This window comes from Sceloporus undulatus, chromosome 10, assembly GCF_019175285.1.
Source record: "Sceloporus undulatus isolate JIND9_A2432 ecotype Alabama chromosome 10, SceUnd_v1.1, whole genome shotgun sequence".
NCBI classification, from domain to species: domain Eukaryota; kingdom Metazoa; phylum Chordata; class Lepidosauria; order Squamata; family Phrynosomatidae; genus Sceloporus; species Sceloporus undulatus.
The window spans coordinates 12,603,252-12,621,161 of NC_056531.1; the positions used below are offsets into that span (position 1 = coordinate 12,603,252).

Genomic DNA, 17,910 nt, shown 5'->3' on the forward strand with positions numbered 1-17,910 from the left:
CTTGCAAAGAGAGCAAAAGACAAGCAATTGGACTTAAATGGAGAGGTTTTTCCTTGGGAAACCAGGTCTTGCAAAGAGAGCAAAAGACAAGCAATTGGACTTAAATGGAGAGGTTTTTCCTTGGGAAACCAGGTTTTGCAAAAATAAATAGAAGCAACTGAATTTAAATGGAGAGGTTTTTCCTTGGGAAGCCAAGGCTTGCAAAGACAGCAAACGAGAAGCAATTGGGTTTAAATGGAGAGGTTTTTCTTTGGCAAGCCAAGGCTTGCAAAACGGAGAAAACTGGATTTAAATGGAGAAGTTTTTTCTTTGGAAGCCAAGGCTTGCAAAACGGAGCAAACTGGATTTAAATGGAGAAGTTTTTCCTTGGGAAGCCAAGGCTTACAAAACGGAGCAAAAGAGAAGTAAGTTTTTTTAAATGCGGAGTATTTCTGCTAGAAAGCCAAGGCTAGCAAAAGGGAGCAGAGAGAGACGCGAGTGCTTTGAAATGGGGAGTTTTTGCACTAGGAAGCCAAGGCTTGGGAAACGGACTGGAGCAGGGAAGGAATTGGTCTTCAAGGGAGATTGGGGTGGCAGGCTTGCTTGCTTGGGGACCCTTCTAAGCACTGCCGATCAGTTGACCCCTCTATAAGTCTACCCCAACATTTTAGAGGCAATTTGGGGGCATAAATTTCTCAACTTATAGTCAAGTATATACGGTATGTCCTGCTTGAAATCTTATCACTCTTTCTTATCTGGTCTTGGCTAGCCCTGTATGTTCTCTGCTCACTGTTCTAAAGGAATTTTTTATTTAAGAATCTGGATATCACTGGCAGAATCTGTATTAGCCCACCCCCACCCCCCAAAAAAGCTGAAAATCTCAAGGAGGATAAAAACTGTACACCTAACACCCATCTTCTAAACTTTTTCTACTCTTCTGGCAAGAATAAGAGCTCTGGGTACAAGGCAGACCCTAGCCCAGTGATGGTGAACCTTTTAGAGGCCGAGTGCCCAAACTGCAACCCAAACCCCACTTATTTATTGCAAAGTGCCATGTCCCTCTGGCTTTCTAGTAGCAAACTCTGTACTGGGGTGATGGCACATGTGCCCACAGAGAGGGCTCTGAGTGCCTCTGGCACGCGTGCCATAGGTTCGCCATCAATGCCCTAGCCTCTCTCCCAGAATCAGACAAGACGATATACCTGGCCTGTTGTCTGTTGGTGGCGACAAAAGGTCTCTCATTTGTGCATCTTTTAAGCCTTCCACCCACTGGGCATCCAGCGTTCGGAGGAGTGGGCAACTGGAACTGCAGAGGGCAGACACTGCTATCCATGAGCACCCTGCCAACAGCAGATCTCGGAGGCCTAGAGAGTCAAAGGAAGGAGACAGCTGAGCACAGAGTAAAGTGAACAGAGGTGAGAGGAGCTGGTTTCACAGTAACGATTGACAGAGCTACTACTGCATCTGAACACAGTGACAGCTAAGCTTTGAGACATATGCAACACAAGGCAAATTCCTAGGAGAAGAGAATGCCACTTGGGTACAAGTGACTCCCTGAGCATGCACCAGAAGCACAGGCACAAATGCAGACCTGACAAAGAAGCTTGCAAGTTTGGATCTCCTGTTCCTGGCCAGAAGAGTCACTTGTAGCACCCATGATCTAACTATGGCAGGTCTTGTAGTCAGGATCCCAAACAAAGCCAACCTCTCTCTGTTACATCAACACCAGACATTTCACTGAGAAGCCAAACTTGGAGCCCCACCCAAGGCAGAGTATAAGAAAATAATGATTGACTAGTGCCCAGATCCAGCAAAAGGCCCATGTGTCTCTGAGACATGCCTAAGCTACCTCTGCCTTATTGTTTCTTCCCTCTTGGCTGGCCACCCCAAACACAGTGCCCTGCCTTGGTGGACATACAGTACCTGGGAGCCTGTTGATGAGCCAGCTCAGTTGCTTTTTTGATATGTTTGTCCAGCTCAAATCAAGGCGGACTGGCTGCCTCCTAATAATACCACTGAGCATGAGGGGAGTGATGGATTTACAATGGTTTAGGTCTATTTTGGTCCACAGTCTTTTATCACAGCACCTGGAAAAGGCAAAAGGTTTCATAAGAAAAGCACCCTGGCACTTGGACAGAAACACAAACCTATTATACTTATTTTAAAAAAAACAAAGAATCACTTGAACCATCAAAACCAGTGGCAGGTAGACTCTCGCATTTTATGCTCAGAACAAAGTTTACCCCAAAGAGGGATGTTGCACCATCTATTTCAAATGAAGATGTGGAACAGAGTACTTGAATTGACTTTGTTTTTACCTCCTAAAGCCCTACATGTTGGAGTGGTTTGAAGGTTGGACTAGGCCTCTGGGAGAGCAGGGTTTGAATCTCCGCTCAGCCTTGGAAATGCACTGGGTGTGAATATCCCCTGAGCCTTAGAAGGCAATGGCAAATCTCACTGAAATAAATCTCACCAAGAAAGCCCTAGGAGAGGGTTGCCATAACCTGGAATCAGCTTGGAGGCAGAGAACAACAAAGCATGAACACTGTTTGTACAAGTGAACAAGATGCCTCCGGACTGAGAAACTCTGACCAGCACCTTGGATCAGGAGATATATTGCAAAGTTTTGCCCTGGCAGAACTACATCTCCCTTCCTGCTAGAATCACCTTTCTCCTGAAGGGGTCCTCTCCACAGCCATTTACTGATCAAGGGAGAGCAGGGTGTATGGGGTGGGCGGAGGGTGTTGTGTCAGAGAAGCCTCTGGCTTTGTGCCTATAACCACATGCACAAAGACAACATCATCCTCTGAGACTTTTAGAGAGCTCTGAGGAGGTCCAGGAAGATGCCTTTGAGGTTCTGTGTCTGAGACAGAGGCATAGCCAGATGCTTTTTCAATGTCCTTCAGAGGAGAAAGATTAATCCTGCAGGGAGTTTGGTCCTGGCATGAGAGAGGGAGTGAATTCCTCATTGACCAACAACCAAAATGGTTCAATGTGTCACTAATAGGATGTCACCCAGTGTCACACAGGATTGTATGAAATGAGGCAACAGACAGTTAAGAGTTCCCCAGAAAACAGAACTGGTTACCCTCCCAAATCCTTCACTCTTTATATACATGGAAGAAATATAAGCCCACCCCCCTGCATATGGTCTAGAAGCTTCTTCTTTGCTTTAAAACAAACCCATGATTTTCAGCCTCTTAAATCTTGGTTCAATGTGAATTTTTCTATATGTCGCAACCAGAGCACCCATGCCCTCAAGAGCTTTCTTCCCTTCCTTTCACCAAGGCCCCCACCTCCTGTGCTCCTTACCATCTATTCCAGGTCCTGCACACCCTCATGCAGACACACAGTTCACTGTGGCTGAGGTAGTGGAAAACAGCCATCCAGACTTCCCTCTGCATCACATGGGCTGCCCCATCATCAAGCAGGAGTGAGTCCGGAGGGGGGCTGATGGGGGGTGGCCGAATGACATGGCGCTCCATCTGCATGCACTTGGGGGGCGAGAGGGAAGGGGGAGGTCGGGTGATGGCCCTAGGTGTGCCCCCGCTGCTGCTGCGCAGGCTGGACAAGAGCTGGTGCCGGAGCTCCCTGGGAGTCCCATTCAAGCCCTTGCTGAAGCGGTGGGGCCGCTCTGGGCAGAGCATGTGCTTGGACTCCTCATTTTCGCTCTCGGGCTCTGACTTGATGGGCTGGTGGTTCTCATTGGCCAGGCTGTTCTCAGTCTTTTGGATCTCCAGGTTGAGCTCCTTGCTGAGCTCTTTGCTGAGCTCTTTGTTTGGAAGACGGGCTTTTCGACGAATCTTGAACTTCTTCTTGTCTCGTGCTTCGGCACCCTCCGAACTGGGACCAGCCATTGGAGAACTTGAGCGGGACTGATCGCTGTCCTTATTTCTTGGAGGCTCCTCGGGGAACTCATCTTCTGGCTCCTGCTTGAAACGCCGCAACGGCTTGACTATGGTGCTCCGGTCATCTGTGACCTTCCATGATCGCCTCTGGAAAGGAAAGGTCTGGTCTCAGTCCAAAAGGCAGCAAATGGAGGGGGGGATCATCCCATGGGGACACACACAGCCCGAAATTGCTTCAGAACTGATATTTTCTTTCAGTGGAGAACCCTAGTGTTGGTAATTCTAGGAGGAAAACCTTAATCTCTTTACTGGTCAAAGACCGAATAAATTTTATTACTATTACTATTACTAACCATAATCTCTTAAGAAGAGATCCTGGAGCCTGGTATTATCAACCTCTGTTATCATGGCTTCACTAAAAATGTGAGGGCTGGAAGGCAAGGGAAATCTGGGGGAAAGGCTTTTTTCTTTTCCAATCCCTGGAGTTTTCTGGAAAAAATGTACATGCTTTGTAAGCATGCTTGCTCAAAATGCCTTTGCGACCTAAACGTTTTTACACAAATCCTCACATATGCATGGTTTTAGAGTTTTGTTTTTTGTTCTTTAAGTATTTGAACTGATTTTTATCTGTCGTCTTTTAAATGGATGAATGGTTTAATATGTTACTATAGTTTTAAAATCATTTTATTGTTTAAACGGTTTAAAAACCTGTGGATTTTATTCTATGCCACCCTCAGATCTTCATGTAGAAGGCAGAAAATAAATATTTTAATAAAATAAATATGAATTTCCCACCACATTCTTTCTAAAAACTATGTTGTGGGTAGACTTTTACATACGACTAAGTAAAGAAATGCACATAACTGCAATTCCTAGTCTTGGTTTCCTTTTCTCAGTTCTTTTTATGAGAATGAATGCTTTAAGTCTGCTTGGCTCTACGGAGGCCTAGAGACGAAATAATTTCCCCTCTTTTACTAAAGTTGGTGGTTTTTCCTGGCTTTATTAGGAGGTCCTCCTCCTCATAAATTGGCTAAAATAAAATGGTCCCTTACAGTTCAGGTGTCCCTTACATTTCAAGACCTATCTGTATCTATAACCATTTTAAAGATAAATTCAGTTTGTAATTATTTTCTGAACAAACTATATTGTTAATGTATCATGATACTTTTATGCCAAGCCTAGACAGAGAGATATAGAATGCATTTTATGTTTCCAAAGGAATAAAGTGACTTTCAGTCTGTAAAAAGTAACTAATATTGCATTTTTTCTATCCCCCCCCCCAAACAAAAATGTCCCTTCCATTCCCCACCCCATGATTTCAAAATTTCAAGAATGTTACATATCTGTTATTCACCAACCTTCCTAAGCAGTGGTTCTCACAGCCAGAAAAGGGGACTTAAGTAAGAGCCGGTCAAATGGGAAACAGGACTAACACTCACAGTACCTAAGCTGCAGGCTTCTCTAAAGGTTGGTAGCATTTGGGGATGGGGGAAGAGTGGAATTTAAGCAATTTCACAACCTCTCTGTCTCCAGTACTTGGAATTCAGAGGTCTACAGGTAGAGTTTCTGGGGAGCTACCTTTTGCTATCATCAACTCACTGCTACATGAATCATACCTGAACCAGATGCCAGATTTCAGGGTGTGAGGGAGAAGTGCAGGAGGCCAACACACCGTAGTTTTCTTCACATTCAGACTCTACACTATCCAGACAGATTACAGTGGACCACCATGCAGGAAGATGGTGAGTAGGGAGAAATCAACATAAAATAATGAAGTACCTTTTTCCTGAACAGCTTCTCTTCTTTGCCCAGCTTTAGCTACGATCAGAGAGAAAGGAGAAAGGCATCATTTACTGAACGCAGAGACATACCACACCATGCTTCAGCTTTCCATGTGGACCCCTGGCACTAGACCACGGGCTTCAAGCCCCTGCACCTTTGAACTACTGAATTCCCACTGAGCCCAAGGGGATTTCCAGTGCCAAGGCAGCTGTCTACTGAGAAGTATGGCCCATGGTGTTCAATAGGGGTTCATGCTCAGGAGTTGCAATCCAGCGAGAGCTGCAGGGTCACATGTCCCCATGCTTGCTATGCAACGGAGTTTGGTTTTTTGCTTAGTCACTCCTAAAATAATGTATTTGCCAAGACGAATACCCTAGCCCTCCAGGCATACACTTTTAAAGAAGAAAGCGCTAGCAGGAAGGAAAACAAGAGAATAAGAAGCCAAGCCTGCGCCAGAAAACCCTCAAGCACCATCTAGTGGGTGAGAAAGGAAAGGAAGCTTAACTGGAAACTTAAGAATGGAGGGATGAGGAAGAAGCTGTTTTATGCTGGGTCAGATCACTGGTCCATCTATCTCAATATTATCTATTCTGACTGCCAACATCTCTCCAGACTCTCAGGTACTTTGGCTTACTAATTCAAGGTGCCCAGAGTAGGGGTATAGCTACCGGGAGTGGAGCAAAATGAAAACAGTGCTATCAAATAATTCTGCCTCCCCACCATGAAATTTTCCTGCAGCCCCCAAATTTCTAGCTTTGCAGAGAATGGGACACTGCAATTCATTCACACCTAGAACATTGTATCTGCTGCGTTTGCATTCCTTGGTCTAAATCCTAAACTGAAATCTTAAGTTACTGCAAGGCTAGAAATTTGGGGAGTGAAGAAAAATTTTGATTAGGTGGGCAGAATTCTTACACGGGAGGCAGTACTCCCATTTTGAGAGCCAGCATGACATACTGGTTTGAGCATTGGCCAACTATGGAGAGAAGGGTTCCATTCCATGCTTGGCTATGGAAACCCGCTGGGTGATGTGGGCAAGCCACACACTCTCAGCCCCAGAAAACGCTATGAGAGGGTCACCTCAGGGTAGCTATAAGCCGGAAACTTCTTGAAGGCACATGACAACAACTCTTATTTTGCCTCCTCCCAAGCTGCAGCCCTGGTACTTCCAATGTGAACGGGTAAGTGAATGTGCTCCAAGTTCTATCCTGAACTTTAAAGATGCTGAGCCCCACCCTTCAAAAAGGTCTTTTCTTAATGGCCTCAATTTATTTCTAGCAAAGGTAGATAAACAAAAAACGCCTTTAAACAACCAAGCAGATATCCCTGAGCAAAACACCACTGATAACTCGCTCCTGCTCTCTACCAGCCAGTAAACAGGTTTGGTGGGTGAGCTGCATTAGCTAAAAGGTAGGATTGGGAACGGAGGGCATGAGGGAATAGATGCGGACTAGTCTCATCCCATATTCAGCCTTGCACCCTTCCTTAAGGCCTGCTCTTCTCCATCTAAGGTCTTTCTAAAGAAGCCTCTGCCCTTTGGCACAACTGTAGGCAGGGAGACACTCCCGGACCTACCCGCTTCCTCAGGGCAGGTTCCTGGGGCTTTTCAAATTTCCGTTTCCGTCGCAGGTGAGCTTCCTCAGACTTCCTCCTCAGAAGTGGATCAAGAGGGGGTTTGGGGGGACGCTCATCCACTTTTTTCCGGGGTGGTTCCTCACACTCCACTTTCCGCTTGGTGGCATCCGGAACAACCTCCTTGTTTTCTCGATTGATCTTCTGTTCTTTGAGCAGAGATCCAGGGAGGTTGGACGCATATTTGAACCCTGGTCCGCGCTTTTGCTTGTACGCCAGAGAGACAAAGCACACAAGCAAACTTTATATCTTATGCCTTTTTACTGTGGCTTTCTAGAGATCACCAGAAATTCAACAACACGACCTCTAGCTAGATTTGATGCCTTCACCTATTATTTTAGGGGCAAAGGGGTATTTTGTTGGGTTTCTCTACAGGGCTGGGTAAGGCTGAAGAGCTAGCAAGACTGAACTGAGCCCAATGGCCTACTCCCTCACCAGGTGAGATGCAGAAAGAAACATCTTTAAAGCCCCTCCTCTCCCCATTCAAAGAACAGATGCTGTGACAGTTTTCACTTTGTGCACACCTACTGTGTTTAAAGAGAAACACCTTTTCCTATTTGAGAAGGGAAAGAGGAGGTTCAAAAGCACAACATAGCTGAAAACCCACAGCAGGCAAAGAGAGATACTCGGACATAATTTGGAAAGGGATAGAGACCCCCTCCCCACCCCTCTGCCTGGAGGCGTGTGTTTTACTATTCCAAGAAGGTGTACCTTTATGTTGAGCACATTCTGTGATGCCTTCCCAGGCCATGAAAAGCCCAGCAGCTCTGGCTGGGGCTTCACCTAAACTGAGCATACACTTAGAGCTGCCAAGATGGCCACCCTTCCCTTTTTTATGACACCACTGTCAGGCACTTTTCTAATTTCCCCCCATCATTCTGAAAGCTTGCAATGCCTCTCCTAAGGCTTAGTTACTGGCGGTAAGAACTCTGAATTAAAATATGCTGGTAGTTCGTGTCCTACCCTTCTGCCTTTGAAATAAGCCCCCTTAAGAACTTCTTTGCTTTTTAATTTGGACCATGGACAGAAAGAGGTTTCTCTTGTGTGGAGTTAAAACACATTCAGAAAAGTTCCACTGAAGAGACCATGTATGGCCCCTCTAGCCTCAAAACCAACTCCAGAAGATTGAGGGCAGCCCTGGAAAGAGATTCCAGGAAAAATGTGCGAGTGGGGCTCCCCAGTGGCGCACAACCATCTAGCAGTAACAAACCCAGAGCACACCACAAAGGTAGTACCGAACTTCCAAAATAATAATAATAATAACAATAATAACAATAATAATACTCCTTTCCAATCCCTGCAATTTAATTCTAGTGAAACTCACTTTCCCAGTTTTGCCAGCATGGTTGCACTTTGGACATTCCCAGCAGTTCGGCAGCTCTTCATTCACCACGCCATCTGATTCCCGCACCTGGGAGGGAGAGGGGCACACAACACGGGATAATGGGGAAATTCTGCAAGTCGTGGATCATGCTTGACAGAGGCGAGACAATCGCTTAAGGGAAGGACAGCCAAAGTACAACAGAACAGATGGCAGGGGCTGCCAGACCTACTAGTATCTTGGGAAGTTTGACATCCATAAGCTACTGAGCAAGACATATTTGAGTTTAATCTCTAACCATGACCCTCACCCCACAGGGCCACTCACCACTGCTTTACACTAGCTCTTACCTTAAGGCATCCTGGGTGTATGATTTCGTTGCAGATGGAACATTCCATAAGCATGAGATTAAACTTGCCACCCTCTTCCTCTGCCGTGTCTTCCTTCCCTGCTTCCCCACACACCAGGCACACAGCCGTATGGGGCAGTACCGGCTGAACACCCACAAAGGGAAGAAAGGAGAAGAGGATCAGGAAGTGGGTAGCAATATATCAGCACAGGCACCTGCCAAATTGTTCCCTCCCCTAGCTCTTGGCCTTTTCCATGGCTGGGTCTTGGAGAGGCCCGCAAAGCCTATTCTGCTTATGACTCTTAACTGAAGGGCTGGAAGGCAGACAACTCTCAACTGGGTCTAAATTGGGCAGTTTTTTGGGTCTTGTTTCAAGTCCCACCACCGTCAAAAACAGCTGGCCAGGAGTTTAAGTTTGTTGATGTATTTGTTTCAACCTTAACTTGTCATTAAAAAAGGCCAGTTCATACTGAAAATAAAGAAACCATACCAATATAAATCAGCCACTGCATAAATCAGGGGTGGAATATTTGCAGTCTCTGGGCCACATGCAGCCCCGGGGGTCAAAAATACTATTTTTAAAAATGCATTGCCTTTAGAGCAGAGATTTCCAAACTCTGGTTCTCCAGGCATTTTAGATTTCAATTCTCAGAAGCCACCATGGGCAATGCCACCATTGTCCAAGAATCCTGGGAAGTGAAAACCAAAACACCTGGAGAACCAAAGTTTAGGAACCGCTGCTTTAGAGTATATAGGCAAAAAATGACTTTTTACAGTGCGACTGGTGCAGCCCTCCAATATTTCCTGAGACAATGAGTTATAATGGGGGGGGGGGGGGGTTTAAACCCATTTAAAGACTTCTTAGCCAACATAGGAAATCCATTTTCAACTGTACAGGGAACATGCTGAAGGGCATTAAAGAAAACAAAATCTCCATATATTTGCATGCCAACAGCAGCATTTGAAGACAAGAAGTCCTTCTTTGTTTTTATTTATTTCATTAATCTACTAATTATTTAATTTGTAGCTCACCCATCTCCCAGAATGGGAGCCTATTAAATTAGCACCCAATTAAAGCAATTACTGCACTAACATGCTCTTTACTTTTAAAAGTGTAAAATCCCTTAAAAACATAATCGAGTTTAAAAAATATGCAACTTAGAATCAAAAAGGGTTTGCCTGCCAGTGAAAGGAGAGGAGAGAGGGCCAACTGGATCTCCCATAGGAGGGGACTCTACATCCTATGAGCAAGAAGGCTCTCTGCCATGTCCTCACCAAATGGGCCTCTGATGGTGGCAAGACCAAGAAAAAGCCCTCCCCAATGATCTTAAAACTCTGGCAGGTTCATATAGTAAGTCCTGGTATTTCAGATCATTTGGATTCAAGCTGCCATGTTTTTAGATGGAGCATGTTTAACTTTTAGCACGCGGAGTGGCATTCACTCCCCTCTCAGAATACCATATGTATGTGAGTAAAACATTTGCTAACTATACAAAATTAATGGCCAGTGTATCACTGTTTTCTTCCCTTTTAAAAAGAGATACTACAATAGACTCTTCTAAGATAGGTCCTGTCATCTATGGTTTTCATAAACTGTATTCTTATTATTATTAATCTTTATTTATAAAGCGCTGTAAATTTACACAGCGCTGTACATACAACATTTTAGTTAGACGGTTCCCTGCCCGTTAATATGGTGGGTTGTTTTTTTTAAGATTTCCAATGAAAAGGGCTGCTTTTTTGCTGGTGTAAAAAAAAGATTCAGTCAATAAATCTCATTATAAGTTGATTAAAGGTTTCAGCCTTAGCTGTAATCCACAGAGGTCAGCCAAAGGTTCCTTACATCTGAGAATATGGCCCTTGTCAAGGTTTGATTAAGTTCTTCCATTTCTGCCTTCACCTTCTGGCGCTTCCATCATCCCGTTCCTACAATTTTGAGCACTGCATGTCATTTTAATTTGGGAACATGAGAGACACAAAAGCAAACCAAGGGTTGCTGAAGTCTGGTCTCAGGGGTGGGAAGAAAAAAGAGGCAAGCCCTCTAGCAAAGAGCTGTCACTGGAAAAGCTCAATAAAGACAAACAAGAACAGTACTAATAAACTATGTCACTCTTTTTCTGTTCACTCATTGGTGAGCTAGGAGAGACTGGACTTTGGGAGCAAAGACCTTGCTTTAAAAGAGGGCAATCTGCAGGTAGAGGACACTGCACCAGGTAATGGAATATGGACTAAAATCCCCAGCTAGAGAGGTTGGTAGCTTTAAAGTAGGGCTGAAGAACATGCTCTACACAGGCTGTGTATGGGTTCCTTTTTGTGGCCAGACCTCCCTCGAAAATTGATTTACCCATACCTCTGTGTCCTCATGTGCCCACTAGCCCCCATACTCCAACACACACACAAAAGTGTACATTCCTATGCAGAATCTTGTAAATTGCCTTCTAGTCACTCTGGTGAGGCCCACGGGAGGGAGATTTGCACCTCCTCTTTAGCAGTTGCCCATCACTGATATAAAAGGGATATATATATATACACACTATATATATATATATATATAGTGTAAAGTTGATACAACAGTGATGAAACTGATTTCACAGGTGATCAGTTAACCTGGGCAGCTCTCTTGGGCAAGGGACATCAAAATGAATAGGGCTTGCACCCCATCCTGGCTGATCCTGGTCTTTGGCAATACTTCCACACCAATGTATGCTAAGCACTCAAAGAAGTCTTCCCATCAAAGCATTTAAAATATAGATAGCCCATGTACATGAAAATAAAGCAGAAAGTTGGGGGGGGGGGGTTCTCCCAGTTATGGGAGAAAGGAGTCGCAAGACAAGTATCCAAACAGGCAAAGTCCTAAGAGTTGCTTTCCTTGATGAGCCAAAATAGCCAGCTGCATTGTAATCCCCTAAATCAATTCCACTGTTATTCAGTGGGGCTTACTCACTAACCAGTAAGTTTAGGATGCCAGCTTAAGTCAAGGATGCATTTCCAAAAATAGGCAGCCAAACCTCTCTGGGTACTGAAAAGCAGGACACAAAGGGAGTGATTATCCCTTATTTTTTGGCCCAAGAAATCTCATTTTGCAAAAATGCAAAAAAAGTACTAGTTGGAAGTGGGTAGAGATGTATCCTCCACGAGTTTGTCTAGTGCTTTTTAAAGATGAATAAACTAGTAGCAATCTAGCCTAAAGCTATCGTCAACCCTAAGTCAAAAAAATTAATAGCATATTCAATGCGCAATGTTTCCGAACCAGTCATTAAAAATATTTCATCTCCTACCAAACACATGAGGAGAGTTGCTATTACGCTCATCTTGTGAAAAGGCAACAAGTCCGTCCAGAGAGTCCATGGCTGACTGGAAATTTGCAGCTGAGCCTCTGACACAGAGCCCTGAAATCCATTATTACCTCCTGCCTTTTCAACAGTGATGAAAGCTAAGGTCTACATCCCAAAGAGTTTGCTAAATCAGACATATTATCCCCGATATTCTGCTCACGACATATGCTAGCATAACACCCATTCTGCCAGCATGTCCTTTTGTGCTTGTTGCAAAAGGACATAAGCAGTACCTCCTTGTGTAACTCACCCCTGCACACAACACAGGTATGAAAGTGTGAGAGCACACCCCCACAGCCAACCACACTCTGCCTCGAGTCCAGGTTTGGGGGAAAAGACGGATATAAATCATCACCACCATCACTTCATAGGGTTTAGATGCTCCTGAACACCATCTGGCTGCAGTTTTGTAGCTGGAAAAAGGGAAGAGCCATCACCCTCTGGGACATCCACCATGGACACTTGAGGTCTGGGAAGACAATTGTTTTTTTTCCTTTTCCTAGACTGCAAACTGCAACCAGATGGTGTCCAGGAGTTTACTTGTCACTGGCTGGGTGTGGGGACCAACCCAATGTCTTCTAAATTAAACTGCATAGCTAGTAACAGCAGGAGCCTAGCAGAGGTAGCCGATGTGGATTTCTGTTCTGTTAACACAGTATGCCATCTTGGCCTATGGGGAGTAAAACTTCAATCCTTTCAGTTTAAAGACAGAATCAAGCAGAAAACCCATGGACCAGGGATGAGAAATCAGTGTATGTATGCATGTATGTAAGAGTTCAATGTAGCACTTAAGTCTAGGAGAGCTCATGCTACTGCCTTCTTTCTTTCTCTCGGTTAAGTCTCAACGGTGCTACACAATCCCTCTGCATACTGATCGAGACTACCATGGCTATATCATAGCAAGGTAGCACCAATTCACCTACTGAATAAAGAAGCAGACAGGATGCCATTTCAAAGCAATCACAAGCAACCAGAGATGCTTACTACTTTCAGCTGTACAACCTTTCCAAAACTGTGCAATTCCAGGCAACCTTAGGATCTTGAGGGAAGGGGAGCCTTTCTGCCAGTTAGAGCAGACAGAATGAGCCACAGGCCTGGCTTGCTTTGCTATGTCTATATACCAATCCACAAAGTTGATATCACATTTGGTTTTTGTGGCTTGAGAGCACCAAGATTTGCAAAGGTTTTCCTAGCTGGGCCACAGAAGTGATTCCTTTTCACCACCCAGGCAACCAGGAAAAAGGCTTACCGCAATGCACTGTCTCATAATGCATGACTGCTTCATTCGGCCAGGTCCACCAAACTTCTTCATGTCCTTGCAGAAGTGACACTCGCCACACTCTGTGCGCAGGCACGCCTCGCACTTGCGACATCGTGTCCTCCTCCGGCGAGCTCCTGCCGTCGTCCGATTCGCTGCGAGTTTGACAGCAGAGGTGGGTCCCAGTTTCCCTTTTGGTCTCCCAACTGCCCGGTTCTGAAAATAACAAACAAAACAACAAGCCTTCAATAAAGTCTTAAGAGGTCCTAAAGGAGCACAAAAGCTGAAGGATGGAGAAATCACAATACCATTAACACTTTGAATTTATACAACTCTTTTGGAGTGCTGCATTTCCCATACATTGTGTTCCTACCTAGAGATATAAACATCTCTAAGGAACACCTCAACAGTAAGGAACTTCTCTTTTTCTTCCACTTTATTAGGATCTGGCAAGAAAATATTTTCTAAAAACCCAGAAGAAATCAGCAGTGGAAAATTATTTTGTCTCCATTAGTTCTCCACAGTGTTACGCAGACATAGCACATTCATTATGATAAAAAGAAGTGACAAAAGGAAATAAAGACGAAGAATTAAAATGATGTGATACTGTACAGTCTTACATAAAGGGCTTCTTCTTACATAGCTTCGGGGGAGTACATAGGTGAACACCTTGTCTAAAGATCTAAGCAGATATCCCACAATGTCCCAACACTGAGTGACCAACCTGAAAGCACTCCTGTTGCAACCATGGCTACTACTTCCCAAGGCCTATCCAATGCTAGAGGCAACCTCACCTATGGCCACCTGTTGCATTTAAGGCATGGAGGAGATTTAAACCCAGAACATTCCAATTCATAGCTCAGTCTCACTAATTGTAGGGCAGTAGTTCTCAAGCTTTCAAAAGCTGGGGGTCCACACAAAACCCTGCACATTAGCAAAAGAACCCCAAAGTCCTTCCAAGCATTCTGGGAAATCACTTTATGGTGTGTGCTCAATTCATGTGTTGGGGCACCACTATCACATCTAAAACACACCCAAGCACTCTCCTGTGACTTGGCACTGCAGGAGAAAGATCTGAAGGGAGGGGGGGAGAGTGGTTGTCCAGAAAAGCTTACTCCCCAACTGTTATTCAGATTAACTGAGATTGATATTCTCATTGTGATTGCCCACCCCTACACCTCATGATACAAATGATGAGGAACAATGTTTTACTAAGGACAAAACAAAAAAGGTAAGAAACACCAAACATTCTCTAACAAAAAGAATGTCTGCAGAAGCCTTCCCCAAGTAAGTACCCATCTGATGTTTTCACCATCAGCTCCATTGTTCCCAATGGTTATTTGGCTAGGAATATATCAGGAGGGCCCCCAAGTTGGAGAAAGCCGGTCTCAAGCAATGGCAAACCATGGGGACTTTTATCCTAGCTGCTTCCTGTGCAACTGAGGTAAAAACAAGTCCCTGAGCAGAAGGGGAAACCAGACAAAGATTGTGAAATGTTCCAAAACAGTTCCCACTTTGGTAGACTCTAAGATCTCCAGGAATATAAGTCTGAAAACCATGGAAAGAAAACAGAGGCAGATAAAATGGCCATGCTACAGTTTTAATGCATTTCACCAAGTCCAGCGGAACTAGAAAAATGCCTCTCCCCAACTGACAGCCAGGCTGATGCTCTGTTTCAGCACAGGCTTTAATGTGAGAGTTTGTACTGACACCAAATCACAGATATGTCTCCCAATGTGAAAGCAGAGGCTCCCCCAGGTTCTAACTCCTAGCAAATAAAATGCTGCAATTCTCAGCTATCTAGGAGTTATGCCTTCACTCTGTCAAAGAAAGCTTTCCCTTTAATTCAAAGCATGGCCTAGCTGCACCCAGGTACTGGTGAAGAGGAAAAAAGCATTCTGAATATGCTCATTTATTGCATTTCACGCTCCAGGGCAGAATGCAGATGTTTTGGCCCAAGCCACACTTGGTTTCCTCACCATGTAACCAAAACAATATGTTTTGCAAAAACAGGTAAGACTGGTGGCTCAGTATCTTCCCTTTCTCAGGCATCTCCGCAATTTTTTTTATGTGTTCACCCCACCTTTCCTTAAAAGCGCTTGGAGAGCCATACCTCATTTCCCTGCCTCCCTAGCAATGTGAGGTAAGATAGGGCTGGGTCAGACAGAAAGTAACTAGATTTACTGCTAGGTATCTGGGTGATTTGCATGGAATTCTGACTCTCAGCTGTTTAACAAATGAACTCCATGCAAATCACCCAGACACCTAGCAGTAACTGACTCCCACCCACCCCACTCCTTCGAATTAAGACTGAAAGAGAGAAAGCTTGGGAGAAACCAGATTTTTGTGGGGAAGGGACCAAGTTCTAGTGGGTGAAAGCAAAGTTCATCCCAGCAGCCTGAAATCTGCCCAATGTTAGGCCAGCAAGAGCCTGAACCAGAGAAATTCATGGCTGGGTAGGATGCTCTAACAACCCTGCCATTCTTTCCCATAACTAACATCAGGCTCCAATTGTAAAGCACACCCATAAGGGAGTAAGTGCTACTGAGCCTCAAATTATCCAAGTGCATAACATGACCATGGAAGTCAAAGTCACCACCTCTTTCATGTTGCATTTTCTTTCTGTGGGGTCCCAGGTGAGCATTTTTAAAAATGCTAGTCATCCCAAGTGAAATACCACAGACTTGGGGGCCATTGCTCTGGGACAGGGTATGTGGGAGAAGGAACATACCCAGAGCTGTTGATGTGCAATCCTGGAGTGGGTTTTTCCCCCAGACGTCACACAATAGCTGTCTGCAAGTACGTTTGATAAGGAGCAGCATCCCAACGATTGTGTTGGCCGGCAGAGCAGCTGCACTGCAAGTGGAAGGTCCAAGGTTCAAAGCCCAGGCATCTCCTGGTACGGCACACAAGGATGCCTGGCTGAAACCCTAGAGACCTGCAGAACCAACTGTTGGATTTGGTGTAAAGAGGCTTTGTATGTCATCTTTTGTGTGCGCTCCATACACTTTTTGAATACAGGTCTCTTCCACTTGTTGTCTGCACTTCACACTTCCAGGTGCAGTTTTTTGGGGGGAAATACATTGAATGAATGAAGCTACAACTTGCTCAGCCGCCAGCCCAAGGTTTTAATGTATCAAAGGGGAGCTAAGTCAACCTCACAGCAGAATACTTGCAGCCCCCCGAAAACTAAACCTTTCTTTCATAAGCTCGCAAACAGGCTACATGTATTAAGAAGCCCAGAGCCGTACCATTTTTCAGGTATCTCAAGTGCTTCTGTAAAGGAGCAAAACAAACCACTAGGAACACACTCTTGAGTTCAATTTTTTGAAAAAAATTGGGTAAATACATTGGTCTTTTCCAGTTAAAAAAACCCAAGGAAACACATGTATCATGGCACCTGAAAGCCATGTAATAAATCCACAAGCCTTTGTGGTGTCACAAGAAGCTGTTTCCGATCAATTAGTGAACCGGAGGCATACATCATTCCCCAAAACAGCATCTGAAGCAATAATTCTCATCCTGTTGTCTTATTAAAGGGGACTTCTACTTTCAGTCTCCAATCGATACAAAGCAGTGACAGTGTTTGCGGACTGGTGGCTCCACGCCCACTTTTCTGACCATTATTCTGATCACATTCCGATGCCATTTAAACACCTTCTTGCTTATCTAGGCTTTGAGTGGGTATATGAGTGGTTAATTTCCTGCCGTCGCTTTCCTTGGCTCTCCTGGTTTATTTTCTCATTGTTTCATGCTGCTTGGAGAGCTATCAAAAGAAAGCTACATATAAAGCAACTGAGCGAGCCACAGAAGTCGTCTCTTGTGTTAGCCTACAGCAAAGCACAGGGCAGGCGAAAAGAGAAGAAATGCACAGCAGCGTTTGAGGGCTGCAGAACATGTTGCAGCACGTTCACCTTGGAAGCAAATCCCCAGCAAATGGGATTTGCCCTCCTAGACAAATGAGTCCCAAATAAAAGCCTTACTCCTAAATTAAACCGGCACGGGCTCAAGATGCGCCCTGGCGTCCAGGTTGCTGGCCTACCATCCTTACCTTGAGAGTAAGGCTCCCTGAAAGCAGTGGTTCTTGCTTCTGGGTCACCATAGGTTAAGCTAGCCAACAAGTTCCTCAAAGAAGTATGTTCCTAGGAAGCACAGGATGGCATCCTTATCCCGAGCCTCTCCAGGTTTAATCCGAAGTAAATCTGACTGCCTTCAAGGACTGCGCCTTTTCCAGGACACACCTTCTAAGCTTGGCCCATGGAAGGCGGCAGCACAGAAGGACTGGTGATCCTTCAGAAAGCCACAGGCGTTTCACACACACAGCACAGCAAGCATCATCTTGACAGGAGCGCCCAGACAAAGAGGGGGAAAGCCCTTTCTGAAGCAGCTACGATCCACCCATCCCT

General features: G+C 44.9%; 1 protein-coding gene across 15 annotated transcripts in view; it reads right to left on the reverse strand.

Moving 5' to 3' along the window:
* KDM2B (lysine demethylase 2B) overlaps positions 1–17,910 on the reverse strand; it is a 56,714-nt gene that overhangs the window by 3,138 nt on the left and 35,666 nt on the right. For 10 of the 15 annotated variants that reach the window (XM_042441680.1, XM_042441689.1, XM_042441691.1 and 7 more), the window contains 8 exons: positions 13,496–13,720; positions 8,913–9,056; positions 8,566–8,652; positions 7,185–7,457; positions 5,607–5,645; positions 3,292–3,974; positions 1,903–2,066; positions 1,182–1,343 (listed from right to left, as the gene is read on the reverse strand). In XM_042441680.1, coding sequence (XP_042297614.1) covers positions 1,182–1,343; positions 1,903–2,066; positions 3,292–3,974; positions 5,607–5,645; positions 7,185–7,457; positions 8,566–8,652; positions 8,913–9,056; positions 13,496–13,720 — 1,777 coding nt within the window. The remainder of the gene's footprint in view (positions 1–1,181; positions 1,344–1,902; positions 2,067–3,291; positions 3,975–5,606; positions 5,646–7,184; positions 7,458–8,565; positions 8,653–8,912; positions 9,057–13,495; positions 13,721–17,910) is intronic. The other 5 variants (XM_042441681.1, XM_042441684.1, XM_042441683.1 and 2 more) reach the window with 5 other exon arrangements.